General features: G+C 31.1%; 3 protein-coding genes across 10 annotated transcripts in view; 2 read left to right on the top strand and 1 right to left on the bottom strand.

The window, feature by feature from the left end:
• The window catches only part of AdamTS-A (ADAM metallopeptidase with thrombospondin type 1 motif A), a 310,609-nt gene extending 297,572 nt beyond the window's left edge, over positions 1–13,037 (top strand). For all 4 annotated transcript variants that reach the window (XM_074118275.1, XM_074118276.1, XM_074118274.1 and 1 more), the window contains 6 exons: positions 6,969–7,145; positions 7,560–7,704; positions 8,685–8,859; positions 9,184–9,299; positions 9,433–9,638; positions 10,176–13,037. In XM_074118275.1, the coding sequence (XP_073974376.1) occupies positions 6,969–7,145; positions 7,560–7,704; positions 8,685–8,859; positions 9,184–9,299; positions 9,433–9,638; positions 10,176–10,268 (912 nt within the window). In that variant the 3' untranslated portion in view covers positions 10,269–13,037. The remainder of the gene's footprint in view (positions 1–6,968; positions 7,146–7,559; positions 7,705–8,684; positions 8,860–9,183; positions 9,300–9,432; positions 9,639–10,175) is intronic.
• Positions 13,038–14,584: 1,547 nt separating this feature from the next.
• LOC141449158 (WD repeat-containing protein 54-like) lies at positions 14,585–20,715 on the bottom strand. 4 transcript variants are annotated; one of them, XM_074118301.1, is made up of 8 exons: positions 20,598–20,614; positions 19,571–19,664; positions 19,369–19,497; positions 18,539–18,834; positions 17,964–18,144; positions 17,667–17,874; positions 16,272–16,509; positions 14,585–14,808 (listed from the first exon to the last, which is right to left on the bottom strand). In XM_074118301.1, exons 4-8 carry the CDS (start codon positions 18,755–18,757, stop codon positions 14,677–14,679), a joined length of 978 nt encoding a protein of 325 aa, XP_073974402.1. In that variant the 5' UTR covers positions 18,758–18,834; positions 19,369–19,497; positions 19,571–19,664; positions 20,598–20,614; the 3' UTR covers positions 14,585–14,676. The 4 variants fall into 4 exon arrangements, with proteins under 4 accessions (XP_073974402.1, XP_073974404.1, XP_073974401.1 ...); XM_074118303.1 differs by lacking the exon at positions 19,571–19,664 and having other exon boundaries at positions 19,369–19,451; positions 20,598–20,715; XM_074118300.1 differs by lacking the exon at positions 20,598–20,614 and having other exon boundaries at positions 19,566–19,664.
• Positions 20,716–20,773: 58 nt separating this feature from the next.
• Positions 20,774–22,421, top strand: LOC141449161 (uncharacterized). 2 transcript variants are annotated; one of them, XM_074118309.1, is made up of 4 exons: positions 20,774–21,169; positions 21,247–21,431; positions 21,689–21,937; positions 22,167–22,421. In XM_074118309.1, exons 1-4 carry the CDS (start codon positions 20,937–20,939, stop codon positions 22,175–22,177), a joined length of 678 nt encoding a protein of 225 aa, XP_073974410.1. In that variant the 5' UTR covers positions 20,774–20,936; the 3' UTR covers positions 22,178–22,421. The 2 variants fall into 2 exon arrangements, with proteins under 2 accessions (XP_073974410.1, XP_073974409.1); XM_074118308.1 differs by lacking the exon at positions 22,167–22,421 and having other exon boundaries at positions 21,689–22,033.
• The last annotated feature ends 1,567 nt before the right edge of the window (positions 22,422–23,988 follow it).

Below are 23,988 nucleotides of genomic sequence, written 5' to 3'. Positions count from 1 at the left end.
CTGTATTATTTTAAAAAGGGCAAAGGAGCTGCAGAGGCTTATAAAAAGATATGTTGTGTTTAAGGTGATGATGCCTTAACAGAACGCGAGTGCCAAAAGTGGTTTGTCAATTTCCGTTCTGGAGATTTTGACATTAATGATGCGCCCCGCTCCGGTCGCCCGACCGAGATTAATTCAGATGATGTCAAGGGCGTAATCGATAAAGATCCATGCCAATCGGTGAGACAGATAGCAACAGCACTTAACATATCATATACGAGTTCCAAAAATCATTTGCGCCGGCTGGGATACGTCTCTCGGCTCAATGTTTGGTACTGCATGAGTTAACCGAGGCCAACTTAGCCACTCGCATATCCATTTGCGATTCGTTGCGGAAACGTCAAAATAATACCCATTTTTAAAGCGGATGGTAACGGGAGATGAAAAATGGATCGTCTACGATAATGTAGTACGTAAAAGATCATGGAAGCACTGCAGTGAGCCGCCGCAAACAAGCTCAAAGGCGGAATTGCATCCGAAGAAGATTATGCTCTCCGTATGGAGGGATTATAAAGGTATCGTCTATTACGAGCTGTTACCGTCAGGCAAAACAATTGATTCAACTGCATACCGCTAGCAGTTAACCAAACTGGACCATGCAATCCGCACAAAACGTCCAGAATTGGCAAATCGCAAAGGTGTCGTCTCCCACGACGACGACGCCAGACCGCATGCTTCATTGACCACTCGGAATAAACTGCTGGGAAGTTCTGCCTCATCCTCCGTATTCACCGGACCTGGCACCTTCTGATTATCATTTATTCTGATAGTTGCAGAACTCCATGAACGGAAAAACTTTCGATAATGAGAAGACTGTCAAAAAAACATTTTGATTGGTTTTTCGACGATAAGCCACAGACGTTCTTCGAACGTAATATAATGAAGTTGGCGGAAAGATGGCAAGAAGTTATCAATAAGAATGGTCAATGTATAATGATTAAAATTTATTCTGTGTATCAAAAAAATTGTTATTTATGTTATTGTTATTGTTAGTTATGGTAGCGCCTTTTGTCATCATATCATCCCAACTGAAAGCCTGAGGAACCCTCATTGTCTGCAGAAGCCTTAATTTTTAATTTGCTCGATCGTGACTTCCACCTCCTCAAAATCTGGGGCCTCTCACTCTTCGTTCTTTATCGCATCGCACCCACCATATTCAACTGTCAGGATTTAATTTTTTAAACACAACAGAGTATATAATAAAATGGTGCTTCTAATTGATACCTCATTTGTAAACTAACCAAAATCAGTAATTAATTAATTTTTTGTTTTTCCGATTGAAGTGCCTATAAAATCTTAACAAAAACTTAGTTTAAAAAGTTAATAATGGTTGATTGAACGACAAAAGGCCTGCAAGTATCCCCACATTTTATTCATACTTCAGTTCGTAATTTCAGTTATATAGAACCGTTGCAAAAAGCATGTGTTTAAATGACCTTTTATTACTTTATATTATTATATTATTTATATTTATTTTATTTGGTATCATTAAGAAATTTTACCACATTAAATTTCCATTAATTTTGTTTAGAATTTATTAGGTGTCATAGGCCATTTTCATTTACAAAATATTTGTTCAATATAGAATAGCCACCGTAAAGAGTAAGTGCATATCTTAAAACGAACTGGCAGTCTAGTAGTTTCCTTAAATGACAATACATTTTAATGGAATAATTTAGAAAGAAATCTAATGAGCACACTCTCACTACTACAACATACCAAAGGTAAGATACAATATACTAAAACTTCATCATAGAGATAGAAGTTCCCTATATTTGACTTAAATTTCATACAAAAATGAACATTGTAAAGTGAGAAATTCAGGGTCAATAAGATACAACATAAGAAAACTTAAATCAGATGTTAAAAAAAAGTCGGTAATGTATGCTGACATATGCATTCTTTATTGCATTTTTTTAATAATTATTGTTAATTATTGTTTTTTGTCATCATCTTTTTAAAAACATATGCATGATAGCTTAATACCCTTTATTTCAATCAATCTTAGTTAAATGGGTTATACACTTAACTGAACAAATATTTTGTCTATGAAAATGGCCAGCATAATGGTCTGCGACATCTGATAAATTCTAAACAAAATTAATGAAAATTTAATGCAGTAAATTTTTTTAAATGATTCCAATTGTAATAAAATGCGAATTAAACACTTGTTTTACCCGAACGTTTCCATATAACTGAAATTACGAACTGAAGAGGAATATCGTTTGCCTTTATATCTTGCAACATAGTGAATCACTCAAACAGCCCCTTGTCCTTTTTCAACCAGGCTCTAGCGGACATAGTCCTTCAATTAGTTTCTGACACATATAAAAAAAGGCGGAAATGTATTATTAATCCAAACTTTTAATACTTTTATGGGATATGTTTCCCCATACCACTTATACCATTGATGAATTAATTTTGTTTTATTTTTCTGATTGAAGTGCTTATAAAATGCAGTACATAGGCTATAAATAATGACATTCGCCGATAGAAAATATCAATATTATTACTGTTTTAAAAAGAAATGAAGTGTGCTACCTCTGGATCAAGCTTGGCAGATTTGATTTTAGGTAGTGGGCAATTGTTTCGATCGTTTACATAAGGCTCCTACAATAGTCAATGATTTAGTCACATTTGGTTACATATTCTACATACTTATTATATATTACATATAACACATTTATGTGTTTCGTTCTGTGTTCAATTCCTAGTTGTGATCTTAATTTGTTTGATTAATTGGTTTACGTGAGAAATTTATAGTAAATAATACTAGATATCCTTCCACATGACCGTGAAACGTAAGAATTAAAGCCCGCGTGATAAATATCGGTCGTACATTACTTCTATTACAATTAAAGAAATGTGAATACAACTCATACAACAAATATCGCAGGAAGTCCATATTTCCATATTTACCATGGAATCTGATCTAACAGCAAGAATTTTGCTAAATTCGGCCATTCGGAAGTGCCACTTTACCTCCTTTTAAACTCCTTTATTTGCGATGTACGATTAATAAAATTACAATAATTAGGATTTTAATTACTTAAAATTAATAAGAAAACTGAAGAGAAAATTCAGATTTGGACTGAAAGTAACATTCTATTTAATAGACAATGCATTATTAGAGATTTTTCGAAAAAGCTACAATGGTTTATCTTTAAACATTGATTGTGCACACTTCATACAAAGGATTAATAATTGTGTTTAATCATTTTTTTAAGTAAAACCATTTAAGTGACGTTTTTCGGGAGTAGCAAAGTTAAACTCCTTTGTAAAATTTCGATTTATTAACGTTCTTACGCCAATACGCTATTTATTGTTTATTGATGAGGTTTTATCTGAACATGGGAGATAACGAATGTTGTCATTTTTGTGTACATAAATCTTAATTTTAGTGAAGAACTGTGATAGGGCTGTAATGTCACGCTCCCTCCAGCAGTATCGTTGTACTAAAGTGAATATTTTTTGTTTATATTGAAATCAATTATCTTAACAGTAGTCATGTGAGGGGTACATATCAGATTTTTTACTTTTGTTTCATAAAAAATTAAATCAAATATTTCGAATAATTATTTCATTTTATTTCAACTTTCAAGACGTTTTTAGATTTTTCTGCTTTATCTGAGCTCAATATGTGTAGTTAATTTGTTTCTCCCTTACGGAAGTTTAGTCCAACGAGCCTTTAATTTAAGTTTAAGTGTATTTATCTACTTTCATAATTGACAATACAACTTTTTGTACTTTGCTTATTTTAAAAGAAAAGTTTTAGAAGAAACATTTCTCTTTTATAATTTGAAAACTCAACTTACAAAATGCAGATGTGATTAGAAAGAAGCGACCAGTCAAAGAAGATAAATGAAAATAAGAAATATGGTGGAAATATCATGATCTCTATTGTTAAATTTTCATATCATGACTCTAAAAAACTGTTTTATATAAGAATTTTATCGTAATATTGTATGTACAAAAATGTTTAGCCTTGCTTAATAAGTACATATGCTACGTTAAAATAGAACATGATTCTTTTCAACGACCATCAACTTTTAGTTTATTAGTTTACAATAATTCAGCCAATAATCTTCTTTTTTTTAGTTACCATTACAGCCTTTATTGTAAAAATTAGAAAGTGGTTGTAATTCATCAACATTTCTTTTTTCTGTTAAATAATATCTTCAATTATTAATTATTTTTTTTAATATGCATGTTTTCACGGAATGCAATTTAACAAGCACGTTTTGCAATAGCTTACAAGTCTGCTTTGTATGCAATTCAAGATGCAGTTGAATTTTTACATTTTTCAAAGTTTGGGTAATTATAACTATAACTAATTGCTACAACAGAATTAAAATTATTTTTTAAATAATTGAAACGCCTATTGTACCGATATTTGCGTATTTCCAGACATTTCTCTTAAAACAAAGAGACTTCTCTGTAAAGAAGAGAAGATTTCTATTAAGAAGAATATTATTGTACATAAATTATTAAATCAAATGATTTACAAGTTACTATATACTATTTCTAGATGACATCATTTAAACTACCTTTTCCTTGTGTGTGATGTGTGTGAATTTTGACCCTCTTATCATTGATAAAATTTATAATATTTTCTCATAGTTTCTTACAATTTTTGAAATGTAAATACTTGAAAAAGTAAGCTGTAAATAACATGAGCTCCTTCTTATACTTTCCATAGAACATTACCTCTAATAGGAGAAAAAATATTTCTAATAAATCAGTAACCAAAATTAAAAAACTGTAAATACCCTCTGGGTCTTTTTTTTTTTAAATAACAATATTTGAAACGTCTGTTGTATACTCGTATATACTCGTAGATGGTGTGATCTGTAGTGTTAAATATTTATTTCTTAAACCTTTTTTCCTCATAATGTTAACGGTTTCTTGTTTTCATTTTGGGGGTTTCGTCAAGATTGTCTACAGATTTATCTTACACTTTGAAATTTTTGAAGCGTGTAATAAAAAGATCTTAGGAACCTGAATTGCCGAGCGAGAAAATATGAAACCGATTAACATTTAAGGAAAAGAAGTATATATATAACAATATATAGAGTATATTCTTTTATATATAATACACAGGATGTCCCAAGCTATATGGATAACGACTTTTTCTCGGAAACTAAGATAGAAAAAAACTAAAAAATACGTGTCTCCTTAGTTTTTTGTTAGAAATCCGAATTTAATTTGGAAATTTTTTTCGGTGCTTCCAGAAGCGAGATTCAGGCACCAACTTAATTTTTTCAAATGGGAAGGTGTGGTTTCTATTTAAGAAATAGATTCCTCTATTTTATGAAGTTATGAATGAAAACATGATTCTAATAAGAAATTTCAAAATGATAATATTATAACGGTTTTTTGATTGAATAAGAAAAAAAGTACTATTTTATTATAAATTTTACTCCTCATTAATATTACAGATCATGCTCGAAATAGCCTCCACCATTAGAGAAGCATAGACATGCTCTTTCCTGTCAATGGGGGAAAAATAAGTAAAAAAAATAAATTTTAAATAGTATTTTTCCTAGAAATAATTACCAAAAACGATTGGCTAATCTCATTGGCGAACGGGATGTGTGAAGTAGGCGGACTGTAGCTGATGACGCCGTAAGCCATTCCCTCACCAATAAAAGCACAGTTATCCAGTACATAAAATGGTGCTCTTTCACTTTCATTCAATGATCTAGATTTTACTTTCTTTTACTTCAGGAAAATATTTCGTTAACTTTTTGATTCTGCATTACACTAGAAGTATGAAACCGGAAAAATAATGTTCGAAACATGTTTATTTTGAACATTTTTACGATATCAATTTTTATTAATTATTAATTATTATTTTTAATTATTCGATAATTTATCAAATATCTATCGGGGAAAAATAGTAAATAAAAATTTAAATAGTATTTTTTAGTATAGCAGAATCGCCCCCCGTGTCGATATAACACTATCTGGCACGTAAAGAGTTTTCTCGATAGGCAATTTGATAGGCGTGTTATATCGACTTGGGGGGCGAATCACTGGCCACTTCGTTCACCGAATTTGACACCTATGGTCTATTTCCTTTGGTGTTACCTGAAAAACAAGGAGATTATTCATAACTTTTTCCTTTCTTTCTTATTTCTGCTTATCTAAAAGCATTTCTAAATCTAGGTGTATCAGAATCAAGCCGGAATTCCATCTGTAGATGAAGTAAAGCAGAGAATAATAGATGCCTGTAACTCGATTAAAGCCGAATCTATTTCTTTGGCAGTAAGGGACAATTGGCAGGAAAGAGCATGTCTATGCATCTCTAATGGTGGAGGCCAGTTCGAGCATGATCTGTAATATTAATGAGGAGTAAAATTTATAATAAAATAGTACTTTTCTTCTTATTCAATCAAAAAACCGTTATAATATCATTTTGAAATTTCTTATAACAATCATGTTTTCATTCATAACTTCTAAAATATCGCTCACAGAAAAAAACCGTTCAAGTAAATTTAACAAAAAAAAAAAAAAAAAAAAATAGAGGAATTTATTTCTGAAATAAAAACCACACCTCCCCATTTGAAAAAATGAAGTTGGTGCCTGTATCTGGCTTCTGGAAGCAACAAAAAAAATTTACAAATTAAATTTGAATTTCTAACAAAAAACTATGGGGACACGTATTTTTTAAGTTTTTTTCTATCTTAGTTTCCGAGAAAAAGTCGTTATCCATATAGCTTGGGGCACCCTGTATATACTATATTTTACATGTTTTGCTTTAAATTTTTGTTTGAAAAAAAAAAATTTCTTCAGTTTAGCAGAAAACTTTCTATCAAATTATTTAAAGGTATTTGTGAATTAATTCAGTTTTCTGATCCGGGTTTTCAGTTTCTAAGAAAAGTAAAAGTAAATGTACTTAAAGTTCATAAAAAATCAATTTTCTGCAGTGTTCACCACATGGAATGCAAACCAGAACAGTAACGTGCATACATTTCAAAGGTCATCAAGAGATTGTAGTGAACGATATGTACTGCAAACAAGTGAAACCTACTTCTCATCAAAGATGTCCTCCACACAAAGAAAGAAGTGAAAATCTTCATTGGAAAGCCGGCGAATGGAAACCGGTATATTTAAAATTCATACACTTATGATTTAATTGATTCTTCACAATTCCGACTGACCTTTTGAGATTACATATGGTTGTGCTTAAATTTTACTACTTTTCTAAAATATCATTGATTAAAGCTCTGCTCTTTGATAATTATTTTTTACTTTTCCTTAATATCATTTCGGAGTTTTTTTCGAAAATGTTACCTGCGATTTTCTCTGAACTTCGTGATGGTTCTAAATATATTATAATGTTTGCAACAATTAAATATGTTTTAAAATGTCAAAGTGGAACCATGAGAATGCCAAGTAAGAGAAAGGGTTCACAAAAGAGTTTTAAATAATTATGTCTTTATTCATTTTTTACCATAAGCCTTATATTTTAAATAATCTTACTCGAAGAAAACGTTTAATTTGTTCATTTTTTACAGTGCAGCAAACAATGCAGCAGAAAGGGTCGACAGGAGAGAAAACTGCATTGTTATCTCGGCGACAGGGAGGTGGCTAGAGGTCATTGTAGAAAATATGCGGCAGATTCTAAACCAGAGAAGAAAAGAAGCTGCACTCCTATTGTTTGTCAGTATCAACTTTTGCGAGATATAATATTTGTCTTTTAACTATATCTATTTAGTTTTTAACGTGGTCATACATTCAAGTATTCCATTCCATGCCCCGTACTGGCATACAAAAAAAAAAAGCTGCTCTTTCTTTTTTAAACATCTTGGTCAGGGCCATCGAAAATAGTGATTCCATTTATTTGCACTTTTTTATTCGGGGAACATCATGCGGGGATTTTAGGCAGAGACTTCATCAATGTGCTACTTTAGATTGAGATTTAAAAAAAAGCAGGATGGGAACTAAGCCCCACGCATAGTGGGGGCAAAGAGAAAGCCTCTTTTGTGTCCTTCCCCTTGGATCTAGTAGACGAAATCTCCCCTACTAAGCAGGTTGAGGACTTTCCGTACTAGTTTTGTTTGCGCTTCTAAAAGTACAGTAATCGCCTATTTTTTCAGGCGGGGCTTAACGTCCAACTACCAATTAGGTGTCATGGATGGAGGCGACTAGAAAACATACTTTACTGTAAATTTCTTTTATTAACCATTAAAAAAAAATCCAAGGCCTAAGACCGGGAATCGAACCCAATACCACAATACATATTAGCTCCGCAGGTCTCGCCTCTAACCGCTTGGCTACCGTGGCGCCCTGTGTGTTTGGAGCTCCACTTGCAGCCCCGCTTTTAATATGGAGTTTTTATTTTTTTAATCGAATGTTGAAATACAGCCATTACTCTTATGAATGCATCCTTCATATTTATTACTTAGTTTTTGTTAACTTCACAGTGCTGTGCTTCGACTGATCAGCGAGCCATCTGTTAGCATCAAAACTTGGTAGCCACATTTTCATTAATGTTTCTCTCCTAACTATACTTTCCTTACAATTAAATTACGGGTAAACTTACTTGATGCTGTTATTTTTAAAAGTAATAGAAGAAAAATCTTCATATGGTTTCTTTAGTAATAATTAAAACTGTAAATATATAAATATTTAAATTGTAGGTTCTTCTTGTCGGGAACGTCAGCTTGGACTTATGGAAAGAAATGATGGTGACTATACTGTATATGTCAGAGGTATTAATCTGACAGTTTATTGTCAAGGTATGAACACAGACAATCCACAAGAATTCATCTCGTTGGAAAAAGATAGTAATTACGCTATGTTCTATGACAGAAGGTATTTAATAGTTTTATTTTTTATAAGCTAACTTAATAGATTTTAATTTTGCTAGGTATAAAGATTACATAAAAGGTAGAAATTTATAGTCAAATATTTTTTATAAATAACACATGAGTGAAATGAATAAATTAATGTGTGAATAGTTTTAAGCACATAACAATAAGAATACCCGGAAAAGCTTAACCAAAAGACCTGAGAAACAGAAATACAGATCTGCATAAAAACATTCTTTTCAAAATTTATTTCAGTCCTACTAACATTGGTGTGTGCCACTAATCCTATCAAATTTTGTTTAGTTACCAAAATGTTTCTAAATTACAGTTTCAAGGAACCAGAAGATGGAGAAAACTGTAATTGGGATGAATGTAGTTTAGACAAGTCTGGGCTTACTTTCTTTAATAAGATAGCTGTTAATCTCACATCACTTACAGTCAAAAGTCAGTATTTTTATTTGATTTATTTTTAAATAATTTTGCAATAATTAATTGACCTATTAACACTAAAACTGTTTCTTGATTAATGATTTTGCAATGCTTTATAATTTAGCATTCTTGAAAATAAATGTTTAAGGGGATGATTGGACTTTTGCCAAAAGATGGAAGGGCTCCATGATAAAGTATGGTGAAGCTGGTGACTGCATCAGGCATTCTGGCAGAAGGAACGGGTGTCAAGTTCAAGGTGAATTCCAAATCAATTTGCAGGGAACAGGATTACGGATCCACCCGTCAACTGTATGGGACAACTATGGGGCTGACATAGACATCGATCGATCTCATGTAATTTTTTTTATATTAATAACAAATAATTATTTATTTACTTAATATTTTTTATAAAATTAAACTAAAAGATATAAAACCAATACCTAATTTTATGAAGGTTGTTAAAACAAATTTGTGTTTTTTTTTTAACAATCATTTAAACAACCTGCCCTAAAAACATGCTCAAGGAATCATCTTCCAAAATTGCAATACAATCCAAATTTTCAAATTTGTGATGCAGGACTCTTACAAGTAGACTACTGCATCTCCAATTAATTGTTGTGAATATTGAGAGCACGAGCAGTCAAAAAATAAAGTCAATTGATTTTTTAGAAGTGATATTGTTGTGGTAAAAGCCGGAAAGATTCAGTTTTATGTTAGTTGAAAATTGAGTATGGTATATGTTGGTTAATTTGTAAGCAAGGAAGGTGTATATAGAACTTATTTTGACAAAATTGCAACCCTATCAACACTTAAATAAAAAAAAAGTGATAGTGTAATATTTTTTTTGTTACTTTATTTATTTGTAATGATGCATTTTAAACTGTTTTTCAGAATGGAGTCAAAATCAGTGGCAGATGTGGAGGTGGATGCTGTGGATTTTGCAGACCGCGTGATCCTTTAAGATTAGATCTTGTACCTCCCTAAACAGACTGAGATGTTGTAAGGAAGATTATTAACCGTGTAAATCGTTCTAGCAGAAGAACGATTGCATTTAGTGCTTTATCCCTGGAATGAAAGTAAAGCAGTGACATGTTCTGGAAAAAGTGGCCTTATGATAAGGGGCAATTTCTCCCATTTATGATCAGCTACATTCTAGCTACATAGCCACATCTCTACCTCATTTAATATTACAAACTCTTTGTCGATTAAGTTATTTACCTTGTATGTCTTTTGTTGCTAGAAATTTATTGACTAAAGAATTACTTCAAAAACTGTAATCATAATCGATTTATAACATAACCTTAATAATTCTTTTTTTTTAATGAGTTTTGTGGAAATCTACAATATTTTTGTACTGTTTACATTGTTTTAAATGTTTCCAATGACTATTTGTAGCAGCTATCATACAGGGTGTACAAGGAGGAAACTTTGGGAGGTGATTCAACAGCTCAAATGCTACAAAAAATATTCTATTCACTACGGTCCAAGAAATTTTGTTAAAATTTTCAACCGTATTTTTTCAATGACTAATGAATCAAGGCAATCAACCCAATTACAGAAAAAGTTATGCATTTATTGACATTCAAGATTATTTGGATTTTTTTTTATTTTTATAAAACCCTACCCCGAACAGAGGGGTGTAAATGCAGAAAACTGGGAAGTTTCGAAACCGACTTTTCATTGATATCAAATTATTAATTTACTCGTATGTCAATTTTTGGAGAAGGAACAAAAAGAAAAGTAACCATTTTAGTTTTGAACAATTATTATTTAATAACACGAAATTAAAAAATACATTGGCAATAAAACTCAAAAGTAATAAAATACAACAGGTAGATGCCAACCTAAAATTGCTACAAAATTTTTCTAATTTTTCAACCAAGGAAGTGGGAAAGAACATCATGGAGGTTTTTTTCTTCCAAGTTAATTAGTAATAATTCATAACTAATTAATTTTTGGAGAAGGAAAAAAAAGAAAGTAACCATTTTATTTTTGAGTTATCATTAATTAACTTTGGTGAAAAAAAACCTCCATTATGTGATTAATGATCAGTTACACGAACAATTGTTGTCAAGAAACTAAAAATTTGCCACAATTCTTTCCCACCTCCCGAAGTTTCGACCTCTCCTCCGTGTACACCCTGTATTTCTGGTTTGTTAGAACCCCTTCTGATCATTTTTATGTAACATTATAATTACTTTATGCTGCAAAAGCCTATTCATTTTGACATAAGTCTATAATCATTTACTTAAAAATTTATTTTTGCGGTTTTAGTGAATTTTATTTATTTCTAATACATTTCCTTCGCATCTCCAGTATTAGCACAGCTTAGCCATTTTATAATTACTAGTGAAATCATCATGCAGATTGTACAATGGCGCAGCTTTTCGGTATGGATGAGCTTACTTATGTTCTACATTTCAGAAATAAATAGTTCAGTTAGCTGCAAGTGAGTGTAGTATGACGTATCCTGCAGCAAACAATGGAGGAATGAGATGAGAAACAGTATAAGTCATAGATCATAATTAGATATATAAATTATTTTAACTTTCCTATGAAAGATGTATTTATTTACCACCTCTAAGATTTTGCAATAGTTTTCCTCTATTTTACCTACAAAACACCCTGTGCAATATTGGATTGTCAGATAATACGACTTGATTGACTTATTAAGCTAAAACATTGGACAATCTGGTGTTTTATTGTAAGAAATCTGAGAAGAAATCACCCTACCTTCCAGTTTTACCACAGCGGCTAGCGTTAGTGCCATTCATCCAGCTAAGTAAGTTTATGTGTAAGTGGTGGCATAAACTTTAAATCCAGAATAATTGCTTAGCCAGTAATTACAACTACTTTCTGCGAAAACAGAACTCCTACTTACATTCTCTCTTCCAGTTAACTTTAAAAGAAGCAATCCAATTATTATTAAATTAGTCCTGTTTTGATTTGTGGAAACGCATGCAAGGGCATGTATGTATTTGACGTATGATTGTATTATAATGTATATAGTATTTATGTTACTAAGAATGTTAGTGCGCGTGCGTTTTATCAGTATTATTGTTATAAATGAAAGAGGCTCTCTCACTTTATATTTTTGTGTTTTTTTTTTTTATTGAGAATGGTCTCTCACTCACTACATTGGGAAAATTATTTTCACAAAAAGTATTTATTCCCATTTCCTTCAATAATGGCGAATTCTTAATTTTAGTTTATAATTAAATGACTGATAAATTCTGTAACAGCCAGAGTTTGAGGAAAAAACTTAGCTTTAACTACATTTTAAGTACAACAATTAGTTATATGAGAAAGTAAACGATAAAAATTTTGTGCCAACTAATTCAGATAAGTTAGTTTTTAAAGTTACCACAGATCTGAGATAGTGATGAAGAAAAAATTTGGATAGAAAGACTTGCTTTAGCGAATTTAAAAATAGTTCCAACAAATATTCAGAGACTATTCTCTCAGCTTACTTTGCAAGATAAATTCTGTCTTCTCACTGCCATTTCTCACTTTATGTACTTATAAGTTTTTTGTATAATTGTGTACATAGAATTTATAAATATGAATGTAAACACGTTTTTTAGAAAGAGAGGAAGAGAAAAAGTTTATGATCTTAATAATATGTAAATTTTTTATTAATGCCTTTGTATTTAATTGTATATTTTGGATTTATTTGTATAAACAGTAATTAAGATGCTCTTATTTATAACTAATTTATGTGTCACTAAAAATAAATTTTATTTATGAAGAAAATTCAATTTTATAATTCATTATAATTAAGAAATAATTATACGCAAGTTTCAATTAATTTAAGAAAAGAGTACCCAATTGCTCAATTATTTTTCTTGAATCGAGACTTTATCCTACTCCAGCGCCTGACTATTACACACATGACTTGATACTTATTGTACGATTCAAGAAAGCAACCGTCGATACTTTATAAGAGATCGTGAGGCTGTATCACCTCAGTCGTCTGTATTATCTGGAAGATGAGGAAAGTTGGTGGATTAAAGGATTGAGATGGTCTGCGAGAAGAGGGCGGAATTTGTGATAACGCGTTCGGAATAGTTAATTTATGAATGGGATCTGAAGGTAGGAATGGATTGTTATGTTGTAAACGAAAAAAGGAGCGTTAGTTATGTAGTGCAGTATTTTCGCTTATAGCACCTGGAAGGTTGTACAGTTACGTCTTAGTTTTGTGTGTGGATTCCACGCCAAGCATTTATCTATGTAGAACCCTAGATACTTCACTGTACCAACGCATGGCAGTAAGCCCAGTTCGTAAGAACTGGAGAACAGATTAGTGTGAAGGCTATGTTTTTGCTTTTGCGGACATTTAATTTAATTCTCCATCTTTGTAAATACAACTCGAGACACTGTAGTTGCTGTTGAAGGATAAGTGTGCTGGCCGGTTGTGGAGAGAGAATAGCTGTGCCTCGGTGACATTTGCATAGATGAAGAAGCATAGGATGGAGGAAGTTTGTAAAGAAATAAAGAAATCTAAGTACTTTGGATTGTGATGTTGGCGAGTAAGTAGTCTGAGAAGAATAGAAAGCATTAGGGGAAGAAAAAAAAAGGGCATATAGTAGAGTGTGTCCACGTGGGTTTGCCACACCAATCCCAGCGTGAATGTTTCGCTTTGTAGTAGTCACCAGAGATGAATCGGCCTCGTGATTGAAGGATTGGAGGCTGAGACCTATTCCTCTAGAACGTTAATGCATAGAGTCTATTTTCAGTAACTTCTTTCCAATTGCTTTTTATTATATTTTCTAATAATAATATTAGAATATCTGGTATTCCAATTTTTCCTCATTGTGCTCTCCTGTTGGTATTCCTTTCTTTCGAAGCATGACATTGCACAGTGACCTTTACGATCTACGTTACACACATAATATATGCTATAACACTTATTTTTATGTCAACATCCTTTGAATGAGATAGATTATTAATGTAGCTACTTAGATTATTATTAGATCAGATTATAGATTAATAGATTATTAATTTAGGTATTTCTTTTTTTATAGTTCTGATTTATTACTATTATTATTATTATTGTTTTTATTATTATTATTATTATTATTATTATATGTGACTATTATATCAAATGTGATGCAAAACTTAGTACCATCAGATAAGAGAATTCACTAAGCGGATATTTCGCTGTTAAGTACATATATTATAAATTGAATAATGAAATGCAGCAGCACTCAAAGTGCATCTAGGATGGTTTTTGAGGTCAGCGGATTTTAAATTTATGACACTATTTAAAAATATCGAACAATTACAATTACAATAAAAAGCATGTTCTTTTATATATATTTATATTCGTGTTAATATTCATATGTTAACATTGGAATATTCGAAAACTTCCCTTTCTCTAATGTAAATATTATTACATTTTAAAACATTGAACTAGATTGCTATCATAAATAGACACTGCAAAGAGAGAACCTGACAAAGTGAGGAACTTGCCGCCCACTAACATACAGTCTTTCACTTGTGAAGAAAAGCGATGTGTAACAGTCTGAAACAAATAATCAATTAAAAGTTTCAAGGTTAAATTAATGAAAGATGAATTATATAGATTTTTCAGATAAGCTCATTATACATGCAATTAAAAAATTTGGAGAGTAACACTTATAAGAAGACTTTGCTACTTGAATGATTTCAGTCGTGATAGACAATTTTCTTTTAAGTTTTACTAAACATGGAACTGCATCAGTTTTCTTACTATGCTATAAAACTTGTCATCACTTTTATCACAGTTCTGCAATATTGCATCAGAGTAGAATAGGACACGGCATTTTCTCCCCAAAGTTCAAAGGAACAGTAAAATTGGGAGCGAGTTTTTTAGACATTTCTCCAGAGTTGTGAATCATCCCTTTATAGACTGCACTGAAGTCCTACTGATTACCTGCTTTGAGATTTGGCAGGTACTGTACTGAAGCCTGGAAAAGGAATCACCGATGGTCAAAAAGCGTTTATTTTTTGTGAGCAGTTAAGGCTTTCCAAAATGTGCTATTTCTTTTATAAGCGCTATAATTGGTCATAATAAATATTCAAATTGGGAATGTTTTGTAAAATTTTCTATATTCTCTCTTCCCTAAATAAGTTTTTATTTATTTGATTGGTTACGAGAACTCTGAATTAGTCAACACCGAATTATTTTTTATTTTTATTTTTTTAAATATCAATTCACTTTCGGCAATAGAGTAGCAAGGGGTAAGACGATTTTACTGATGAAACGGGTTGTTTCAGCATCAAATATAATTGTCTAATAGGGGCAGGTCTGATGAAATATTTTTGAATGTAAGAAGTAAGTGGGTCACACCAAATCGAGTTCCGCTTAAGCTACTTTTTACTTGATAGAAAAATTTTAATAGCAATTAGATTTACTTCAGCCCTCTGATCACATCTAATATGGTAGTTGGACGTTTAAATCCTTATGCAAAACAAGCGATTATACATATACTTTATGCATATTTTTTGCGAACTACATTTTCCATAAACAGAACAGTTGCATAAACAGATGCAGTTATTATTATTATTATTATTATTATTATTTTGCGTATCAACAGCTGAGGTTATTAGCGCCCGGAGCTTTTTCCAGTGCACTGTCGGCCTCCGGACAGTGTTCTCTCGTAACAGACAACACTGTAAGAAGCTCCTAGGAAGAGCAGTTATTATTATTATTTTAATTACTATTAATTTTAGAAGTCGACAACTAAGAGGAAGGAGTAGCAAAATGAATGCCCCGAGTGCCTTTACTTTTTCCCTCTGGTTTAAAGAAATTGGAACTTTCTGTGCTCCAATTGAATAAGGAATTTTTTTACATTAAATCTAAATGTTCAAACGAATTAGAAATGTAATTTTACTAGTCAGAAATATGTTAGAAAGTTAATTTTGTTTTTAATTGCACGTACAGGCTCCAAAGAAATAGTTTTAATCATTACTCTTCAACAAACTACATATTTACTATTTAAGTACCGTTTGATCGCCCTTTGAAATTTGCCAAATTTTCGCAAATGAATCTTCAGACACTGACAGAATGTATCCAGATTCTGGGGCAACATCTATTGCAGTTATCCATTTGGCATGAGCACATACTTCCACAGTAAGAGAAACTTCACGTTGAGTCTCGTTTACGTTAAATAGTCTTATGTGTCCTGATCCGTAGCCCGCAACCAATAATCCTCGCCACATTTTTATTGAAGTGCATGCAGATCTGCAAAGTTTAAACTGATTTTTGAGTCTAACATACAAGGAAATTATATTTTTAATTATTAGTGGTAAATAATTGGAAAGTTGTTCTCAAATGATCAGAACATATCTAAGACCTAGCATACGAAACTATACTAATATACTCGTAAATTAAACGTTCATTGGAATGTAAAAAATAATCTACCTTTCCTACTATTATAATAATTATGGTAAACAAAAATATTGGCATTTAGGTAAAATTTTAAATTTTGTTTATCAAACTTTGCTTATTGATTAAAACATTTTTTTTATTTGTTAATTAAAAAATATAACACCCATAATGATTTTATTATTTTCAATGTCAAGTATTAATAAAAGTGCATATATGTGCGAGCCCGTGTATTTGCGACATTTCCTTACTCTCATCTCTTTTGCTTGTTATATCTATTATAGTTGCAAAATAAATAAACATTAAAAAAAAAAAGTATTAATAAAATAAAATTCAGAAGAATTTTTTTTTTAATTATATAAAATTTTTATTTAACCGAATTTCTACGTTGAAAAGAGAGATTATAACTTTCTATCTCTTAATAAGGAGAAGTCATTTACTTAAAGTTTAATTTATGGTGTTTCTTCCAACAACTATGAGGTATATTTAATTCATAGCTAAACTCCAAATCTGAAGAAATTTGGATGTTATTAAAAAAAAAGAAAAAAACAATTTGAGCATTAATTTTAGTTGAAGCTTGCAAATAAACCACTTTTAATTATAATATTTTTTAGCCTGGTTTTACTGTGAGATTGATTGGGACGATTGTTTTAACAATAGAATTGAAAACACTGCAAATTTGTTGGTCACGCTACTTGTGAAAGACTAATTGACCCAGTCACTTTATCTTAACTCCTAAGAAATTCATGGAAGGCATAGAACCACCTCCTAATGGTACAATAGTTAAACTATTTTACTATTAGTAAAACATATTTCATTCATTGGAACACCAATAATAAAAGTAAGAGAATTAATATCAGTATTTACGACAATATTTGTCCATAACATCCATTTAAATCAATACTAAGTTTTTTTTAACTGAACCTCATAATCTCCTATTCCCTATATATGAAGATGTTTTTCACACACAATATTTAATGAAAGGATACTATGAACATCACAGATTTACTTACCCATAACTATTAATTTCAGCCCATTGTATCAGTTCGTCAGGAGTTACAGACCAAAGTACAATTATGCCAGCGTCATCGCATGACGCCAATAATTGTTTACAACATGTAAGATCGGCTACTGGAGAGCTGTGAGCTTGTTTACGATCAATAAATATCATAGTTCCATCATTGCCTAAGCCAAAAAGCCGAATTACTCCACTATTGTTTCCTAAAAATTTAAAAAAAAAATTTCAGTCAATTTAAATAAACGCTTGAATATACAATATTCCAGAAATTACTCTTATTTTTGGTTCTTACCAACGCAGATATAATCTCCTGGAGGATTGGCAAGTCCTCGAGCAAAGTGTTCACGGTCTTGTGGAGAATCGTTACATGGGTGAGAAAATTTAAGTTCTAAACCATTGCACTCAAATACTTGAAGGCCAACACTCGAAGCAACTACAAGACAGGCTTCGTAGTTCAGGTAGCACCACATGACCTATGTAATGTTACTTTAAATTTTATTTTATAGACTTGAAAATATATGCTAGACCGCCCACAATAAAAGTATAAGGAAACTATCCAAAATCTGTTTATGTTACAAAAGTAATGTAATTCATTTTAGTAAATGAATTTCCACCGGGAATATAAGTTTTAAGGCCCCAATCATCCAACATTTCATATAAAACTAAGATTAATTAAAGAGACTGGTTTGCCTCTGAAATGACAGTGGTTTGTCTCATCAGGGCTAAGAGTATTGAAGTAAAAGAATATATAGTAATATAGTTTCAAACCAGAAATAAGTTATATATAACCCGAAATTTTAAAATATATGTGGGACAAGCTAATTTCTTTTAATTCAGCACTTGTAACAGAAAGAAAAGAAGAATTACCTGCGTCACAGAGGCTGAATAACTGTCTGCTGAGTGGGTGCAAGGAATATATTGAGATCCAGTGTCCATACTTCTCATTGGTATTACATTTATGTATCCACCGTGAATTACACTTATTGCTTCAGAAATTCTTGACGGATCTAATAATTTACAGCTAAGATTGTTTGGTAGGGCTGAAGCTGTAGCGACCAATAACAAAGTTCGGTCTTTCTCGTACATGTTGTTTGGAAAAAAGAAAGTCTAGATGACCTACTTATTTCTTTAAATAAATTCTCCAAAATTGAAGTTTTTAAAGGCTGTAAGTAAATTTAAATAATGTAAATGTTCAAGAGAGAGCATAATAACAAAATTTGTTCATATTCATTTAATTAAAGCGTTCTTTGAATCAATGTTGGTGGTGTTTCGTAACTATTCCTCTCCATAATTAATTATCATTTTTCCTAATCAATGTTTATCCTATTTAGTGGACATATATGTATTTACTACGTATATTCTATTTAATTGTTAAGATCTACTTAAAACTTATTCGTCTAGAATCTTATGCCCACGAGATTTTTACTTAGAAATTAAATTTAAGGTACCCATTCAAAACTCCTGGTTCTTATATTGAGGCTTATAAAAATAATTACATTTTTAAAATTAATATTGGGCTATATTTTTATGTACTAGTCAGATTTGAGACATAACTTAGAACTCAATTCCTAGACCAAATTGTTCGATAATGTTGAAAAAATCCCTTAAATATAAAATGATTTTGTTAAAACCTATACTTCATTTATTTCAGAAAATTTATTATTATTACATGGCATTTATTTATTAATTACATGTACCTTAGTTGATCATTAACAAGCATTGTTGTGAACTCAAGAAAAACAGCAAATCGCAGTCTGCATTTCGGTGCCATGAATTGAAACTGCAACAAGTGTGATAACTATCCTATTGGATTATATGATAAACCACTAAAAAATAAGAATATTTAGAAAACAGAAGTAATTATCAATCTTTATATAAGAAGAAAAGTTCTTACTTAACTAATTTTAATATTGTTAAGCATTTAACAAAATATATCACTGTTCTTCACCTTAACTCCTACAATGTTTGTAAAATCGGTTACTACAGTAACGCCCTAAACCACATAAGCTAAATTAATTGAGAAGTCATGGTATGAATTAATTTAAAAATAATTTTTCACAATTACTTTATATTTATTTTATATTATTATTTTATTTTTTTCAATGATTTAAGGCGCGTCAACATCTAAGGTTATTGGCGCCCGGAGCTTTTTTCAGTGCACTGCCGCCTCCGGACAGTGTTCTCTCGTAACAGACAACACTGTCCATCATCGGACAATGAGCTGTAAGAAGCTCCTAGGAAGAGAAAATCTAAGGATCAGCAAGCTGGATTCGAACCCGGGACCACCGCGTGGGAATCCAATAAGCTAACCGCACAGCTAATCCCTTCCCTTTAAATTATTATTTGGCAGTTGAATCTTAGATAAGGCAGAAATTAAAAGAATAATGTATATCTTTCAATAATGCAGAATAAAGTTTTTAGGAGGTTCCGAGGGAGAGGATGTCTGGGCTTTCCTCTATAATACCGTAAATATTATTGTAGATTAAAGTTTACCTACTCCTATCTTAATGATAAAGGTAATTCAATACGATGGTAAAATATTTAACTTGCAGAAAATTGAAGACAATTTGTAGGCATCATTGAGAATTGAAAACAGATAGTTTCTAGAATTTAATACTATATCACTTTTTTTTAATAATAAGTTATTTATTTTCGCTCAAGTTGTTTAATTAGAGTATATAAACGATCGCGTTATCATTTCATAATCTCAATGGTGATTTTTTTAGGAGATCTAGTAATTAATTTCTAATATGGGGATTTCTAGGGAAAGTAACTTGAGCAGATTTTAGAATTTTAATCTTCTCTAGATAAGCACTTCATAGGATCATTGAGTATAAATTAGTTTTTAAGAACTGTGTTGGACTGTAAGAATGTTTATGGACAGCTATTTATTATAAATATTATTTGTCTGTGAGGAACAACAAACCTCAATATGGTAAATAGCCAGCTCAAATGGTGAAGGTAGGAAGGTTCAAGTAAGAAAACATTATTTTTTCGTCATGCCTTGTTAAACTAAAAAGCTCAGTAACGATTTTGTGATCAAAAAGTCCAGAAGATTCTTTTGGTTTAATACGTCAGAGCTTACAAGTTCACTTCCACTCCACACTGGCGCTCATTTTTTGATCTTGTCTCTAGACGCCATTTAAGTTGATCAACAACAGCAGCTAAACAGTGGTTTATTTATTTTTTTTGCAGTGATTATTCTTATTTAATTTTATACTGAATCATAGAAACTTAGGTATTTCTCTTTCTAAGCTCAACAAACATGGTGAAACCTCTAACGATGTCTGTCGCAGTTTCAGCAACGTTGTTTTTAGCCCATCGATGCGTACATAAGTTTTTTAAAAACATGGAAAGAAGCCTTAAAAAGGAACTCAAAATTGATATATACAATATAAACCATTTATTGACGTTTGGCACAGGTATCGTTGTTTGCCCGGGCCATAAATATAAACAATTTGATTGCGGAAATTTAAGTTGTAATTATGGAAGATTGAGGTACTTTACATAACTTAAGGGCTTAAGATATTTTACTGTTTTGAAAAAAATGTTTTTATATTACACATTTATTCCAGCTTTATTTTGCATTTTATTAACAACAGCAAGAAATACCTGGACGTTTGCATTTATATCATTACCGCCGAAATATTTGGAGAAGCAATTATTTCAGCTTATAGAAGAGGAGTTCGAGTAAGAGTAATTGCTGATTCGGATATGTCTTTTTCTGCGCAATCGTATGTTAACAATTTTCGAAAAGAAGGTGATAAAATAGTTATTCTTTCTATACAAGACATTGAGATATTTTTAAGTTTAAATATGCATGTCTGCAAAGTTCTTTTAATTGAACTCATTTGCAGTAATCCAATTCTTAGTTAGATTTTATAATTTTATTTTTAAGGCAATACTTGTACCATTTTTATCATTGAGAGTTAATTTTTCGATTTTGAATTTACCATTTTATATTTTTAAATTTATTTGAAAGATAATTTGAACCATTTATTGAATATTTGTTCGCAGAACTACCTACGCGTCAAAAGATGTCGCCATACATTATGCATCACAAATTTATTATTGTTGATAATGAGATCATAATAAATGGTTCTATGAATTTTACAATGACTGGGGTATTTTGTAACTGGGAAAATGTAATGATATCTTCTCAGCCTCATATTGTGTCCCAGTTTGTTGATGGTTTTCAAGCATTATGGGATGATTTCGCACCAGATTTAGAACGTTCACCAGTTGATGACCCTCTTCTTAAAAAACGTATGGAATCTTTAGCAATATATAATTCTTAATGATAATTTAAAATATATTTTGAATGTAAAATAAATATCTTTTCTATCTTTTGTTTCACAAAAATAAGTTTTTTTTTATATTTAGCTTTTATTTCTTGTAAGAGAATTATTTTACTCAATTTTATTTAATTATTTTCAAAATAAAAATCATTAATGTTATGAAGATCCGTTCTATAATAGATTTGCCATTCTTACAGATACCAGATAAAATGCAGTACCCAAATGTTTGAACTTTTATGTGAATATCACCAAGAAATAACGAAGTATGTGATTTTCCACTTATTAGTCCCACAAACGTTCTAGTTGCTGCAAACCAGGTTCGAAAGTTGTTTGCGAACCGGAGAATGAAAAGGAGCTTTTAAAAAGTTGAAAAATCGTCCATTTCTCTTTTACTTTTCAATTTTCTCTACAGGATGGACGTTGGCAAGATATTGTGATCGACTTGTGCCTCTAACTTATTATCTTCTTTTACATTAAACTTAAAAAAAAAGTTCCTTTAATAAATTTTAAGTTAGATTATTTGAATATGTTGGCAATGAAGCAAAGGAGAGATTACATCTTTCTAAATTCGATTTTAACCATTATGGTTTGATTTCGCACCAGATTTAGAACGTTCTCCAGTTGATCCTCTTCTTAAAAACGTATGGAATCTAGCGACATATAATTCTTATTTACCGCACTTCCTGTTGCACATGTTATAATGCTTCTGTTGGGCTGCAATCCTAGTATTGATAATTCAAATTATATATGGAAAATCGTTTCATATGGAACGTACATACATGTCTTAAATGGCAAGAACTCAAAAAATGTAAAAAAACAACCTAGTGCTGAAAACCTATTTGGGCTTTTGGATTCCTTAATTTTGAGGTTCAGCAAAGCATCCCAACATCTACAAACTCCAAACATAGAAATCGATTTTTTTTTGCCGTATTACAAATGCTACGTCTCTAACATTACCAATGGCTGATTTTAAAGTATTTTTCATTCAAGACTTAATCACTAAGAAATTTTTCATTTCACAAATAAGAAATTTTGCATACATACTAATTTTTACATTAACCAGCTTTAAGCTGAGACGACGATTGTCTAGAGATACTTGACGGTGGAAATCAGTAATTGCTTTATTGGAGAGCCATCAATGGGGTGGTAACTTCTCACATGAGTGGTATCAGTTACTACATTTACTTCATGTAGTTTATTGATTTCTCTATTGTGAAATTCAAGTTATTTAAAAACAAAAGTTGACTTTAACCTGTTTACATGGTAGCTACGGCTTCATTAATTACACATTGTATACCAGCCTCTTTTGGAAAATATTTCTGAAGGCATTCAAGTTTTGCAACTTCAACATTAAGGTAGAGAAAAAGGAATAGATTTTACAGAACCAGTTAATTTCAAAATAAAACTTAACTAGTTAACACTATAGGTTCTTAAAATATGCATGCAAATAAAATCCGAAGGAATATAAACAGTGATCGCTCTTTTATAATGCAGATAAGAAATATTAGTCTCCCTCAAATTTTTTTTTTGAAATGGAAATACTAGGTCTCAAAAAAGTTTAAGGAAAATGATATGATGAACAGAATAAATTAAAATAATAATAGTAAATAACGTTGCCACAAAGCAAAAAAGGTTCTTCAAATTTAGTTCTTTGACTACTTTTTGGTGTGTTTGTAGTTCAGGAGTTTGTGTCGATCAAAAATATTCCAATTTTCTTTAAAAATTTATTTCAATAATATTTAATAAGCTCCCGGCTTTTTTTTTTCTCCAGTGAACGCCGCTTTTGGTCTATTTGGTTTAGGATAGATAACATCGACTATCTATCAGCCATAAGAGAAAATCTAATAAACAGCTGAACTGCAAGTGAGTCCAGCTTTCTAACCACTAGGCTAGTCGCTTCCATCACGTTGAATTTTTTTTTTTTTTATTACCGTTTACCTCCTGTAAATACTATTACATTTTATAAGTGAAATGTTTCTGGAAGAGCTTTTTTTGTTTATTAATATACATGTGGGGAGT

The sequence above is a fragment of the Rhodnius prolixus genome, unplaced genomic scaffold (assembly GCF_049639745.1).
Source record: "Rhodnius prolixus isolate KJV_2025 unplaced genomic scaffold, Rpr scaffold_2, whole genome shotgun sequence".
NCBI lineage: Eukaryota > Metazoa > Arthropoda > Insecta > Hemiptera > Reduviidae > Rhodnius > Rhodnius prolixus.
This window is presented reverse-complemented; position numbering and strand designations above follow the sequence as displayed.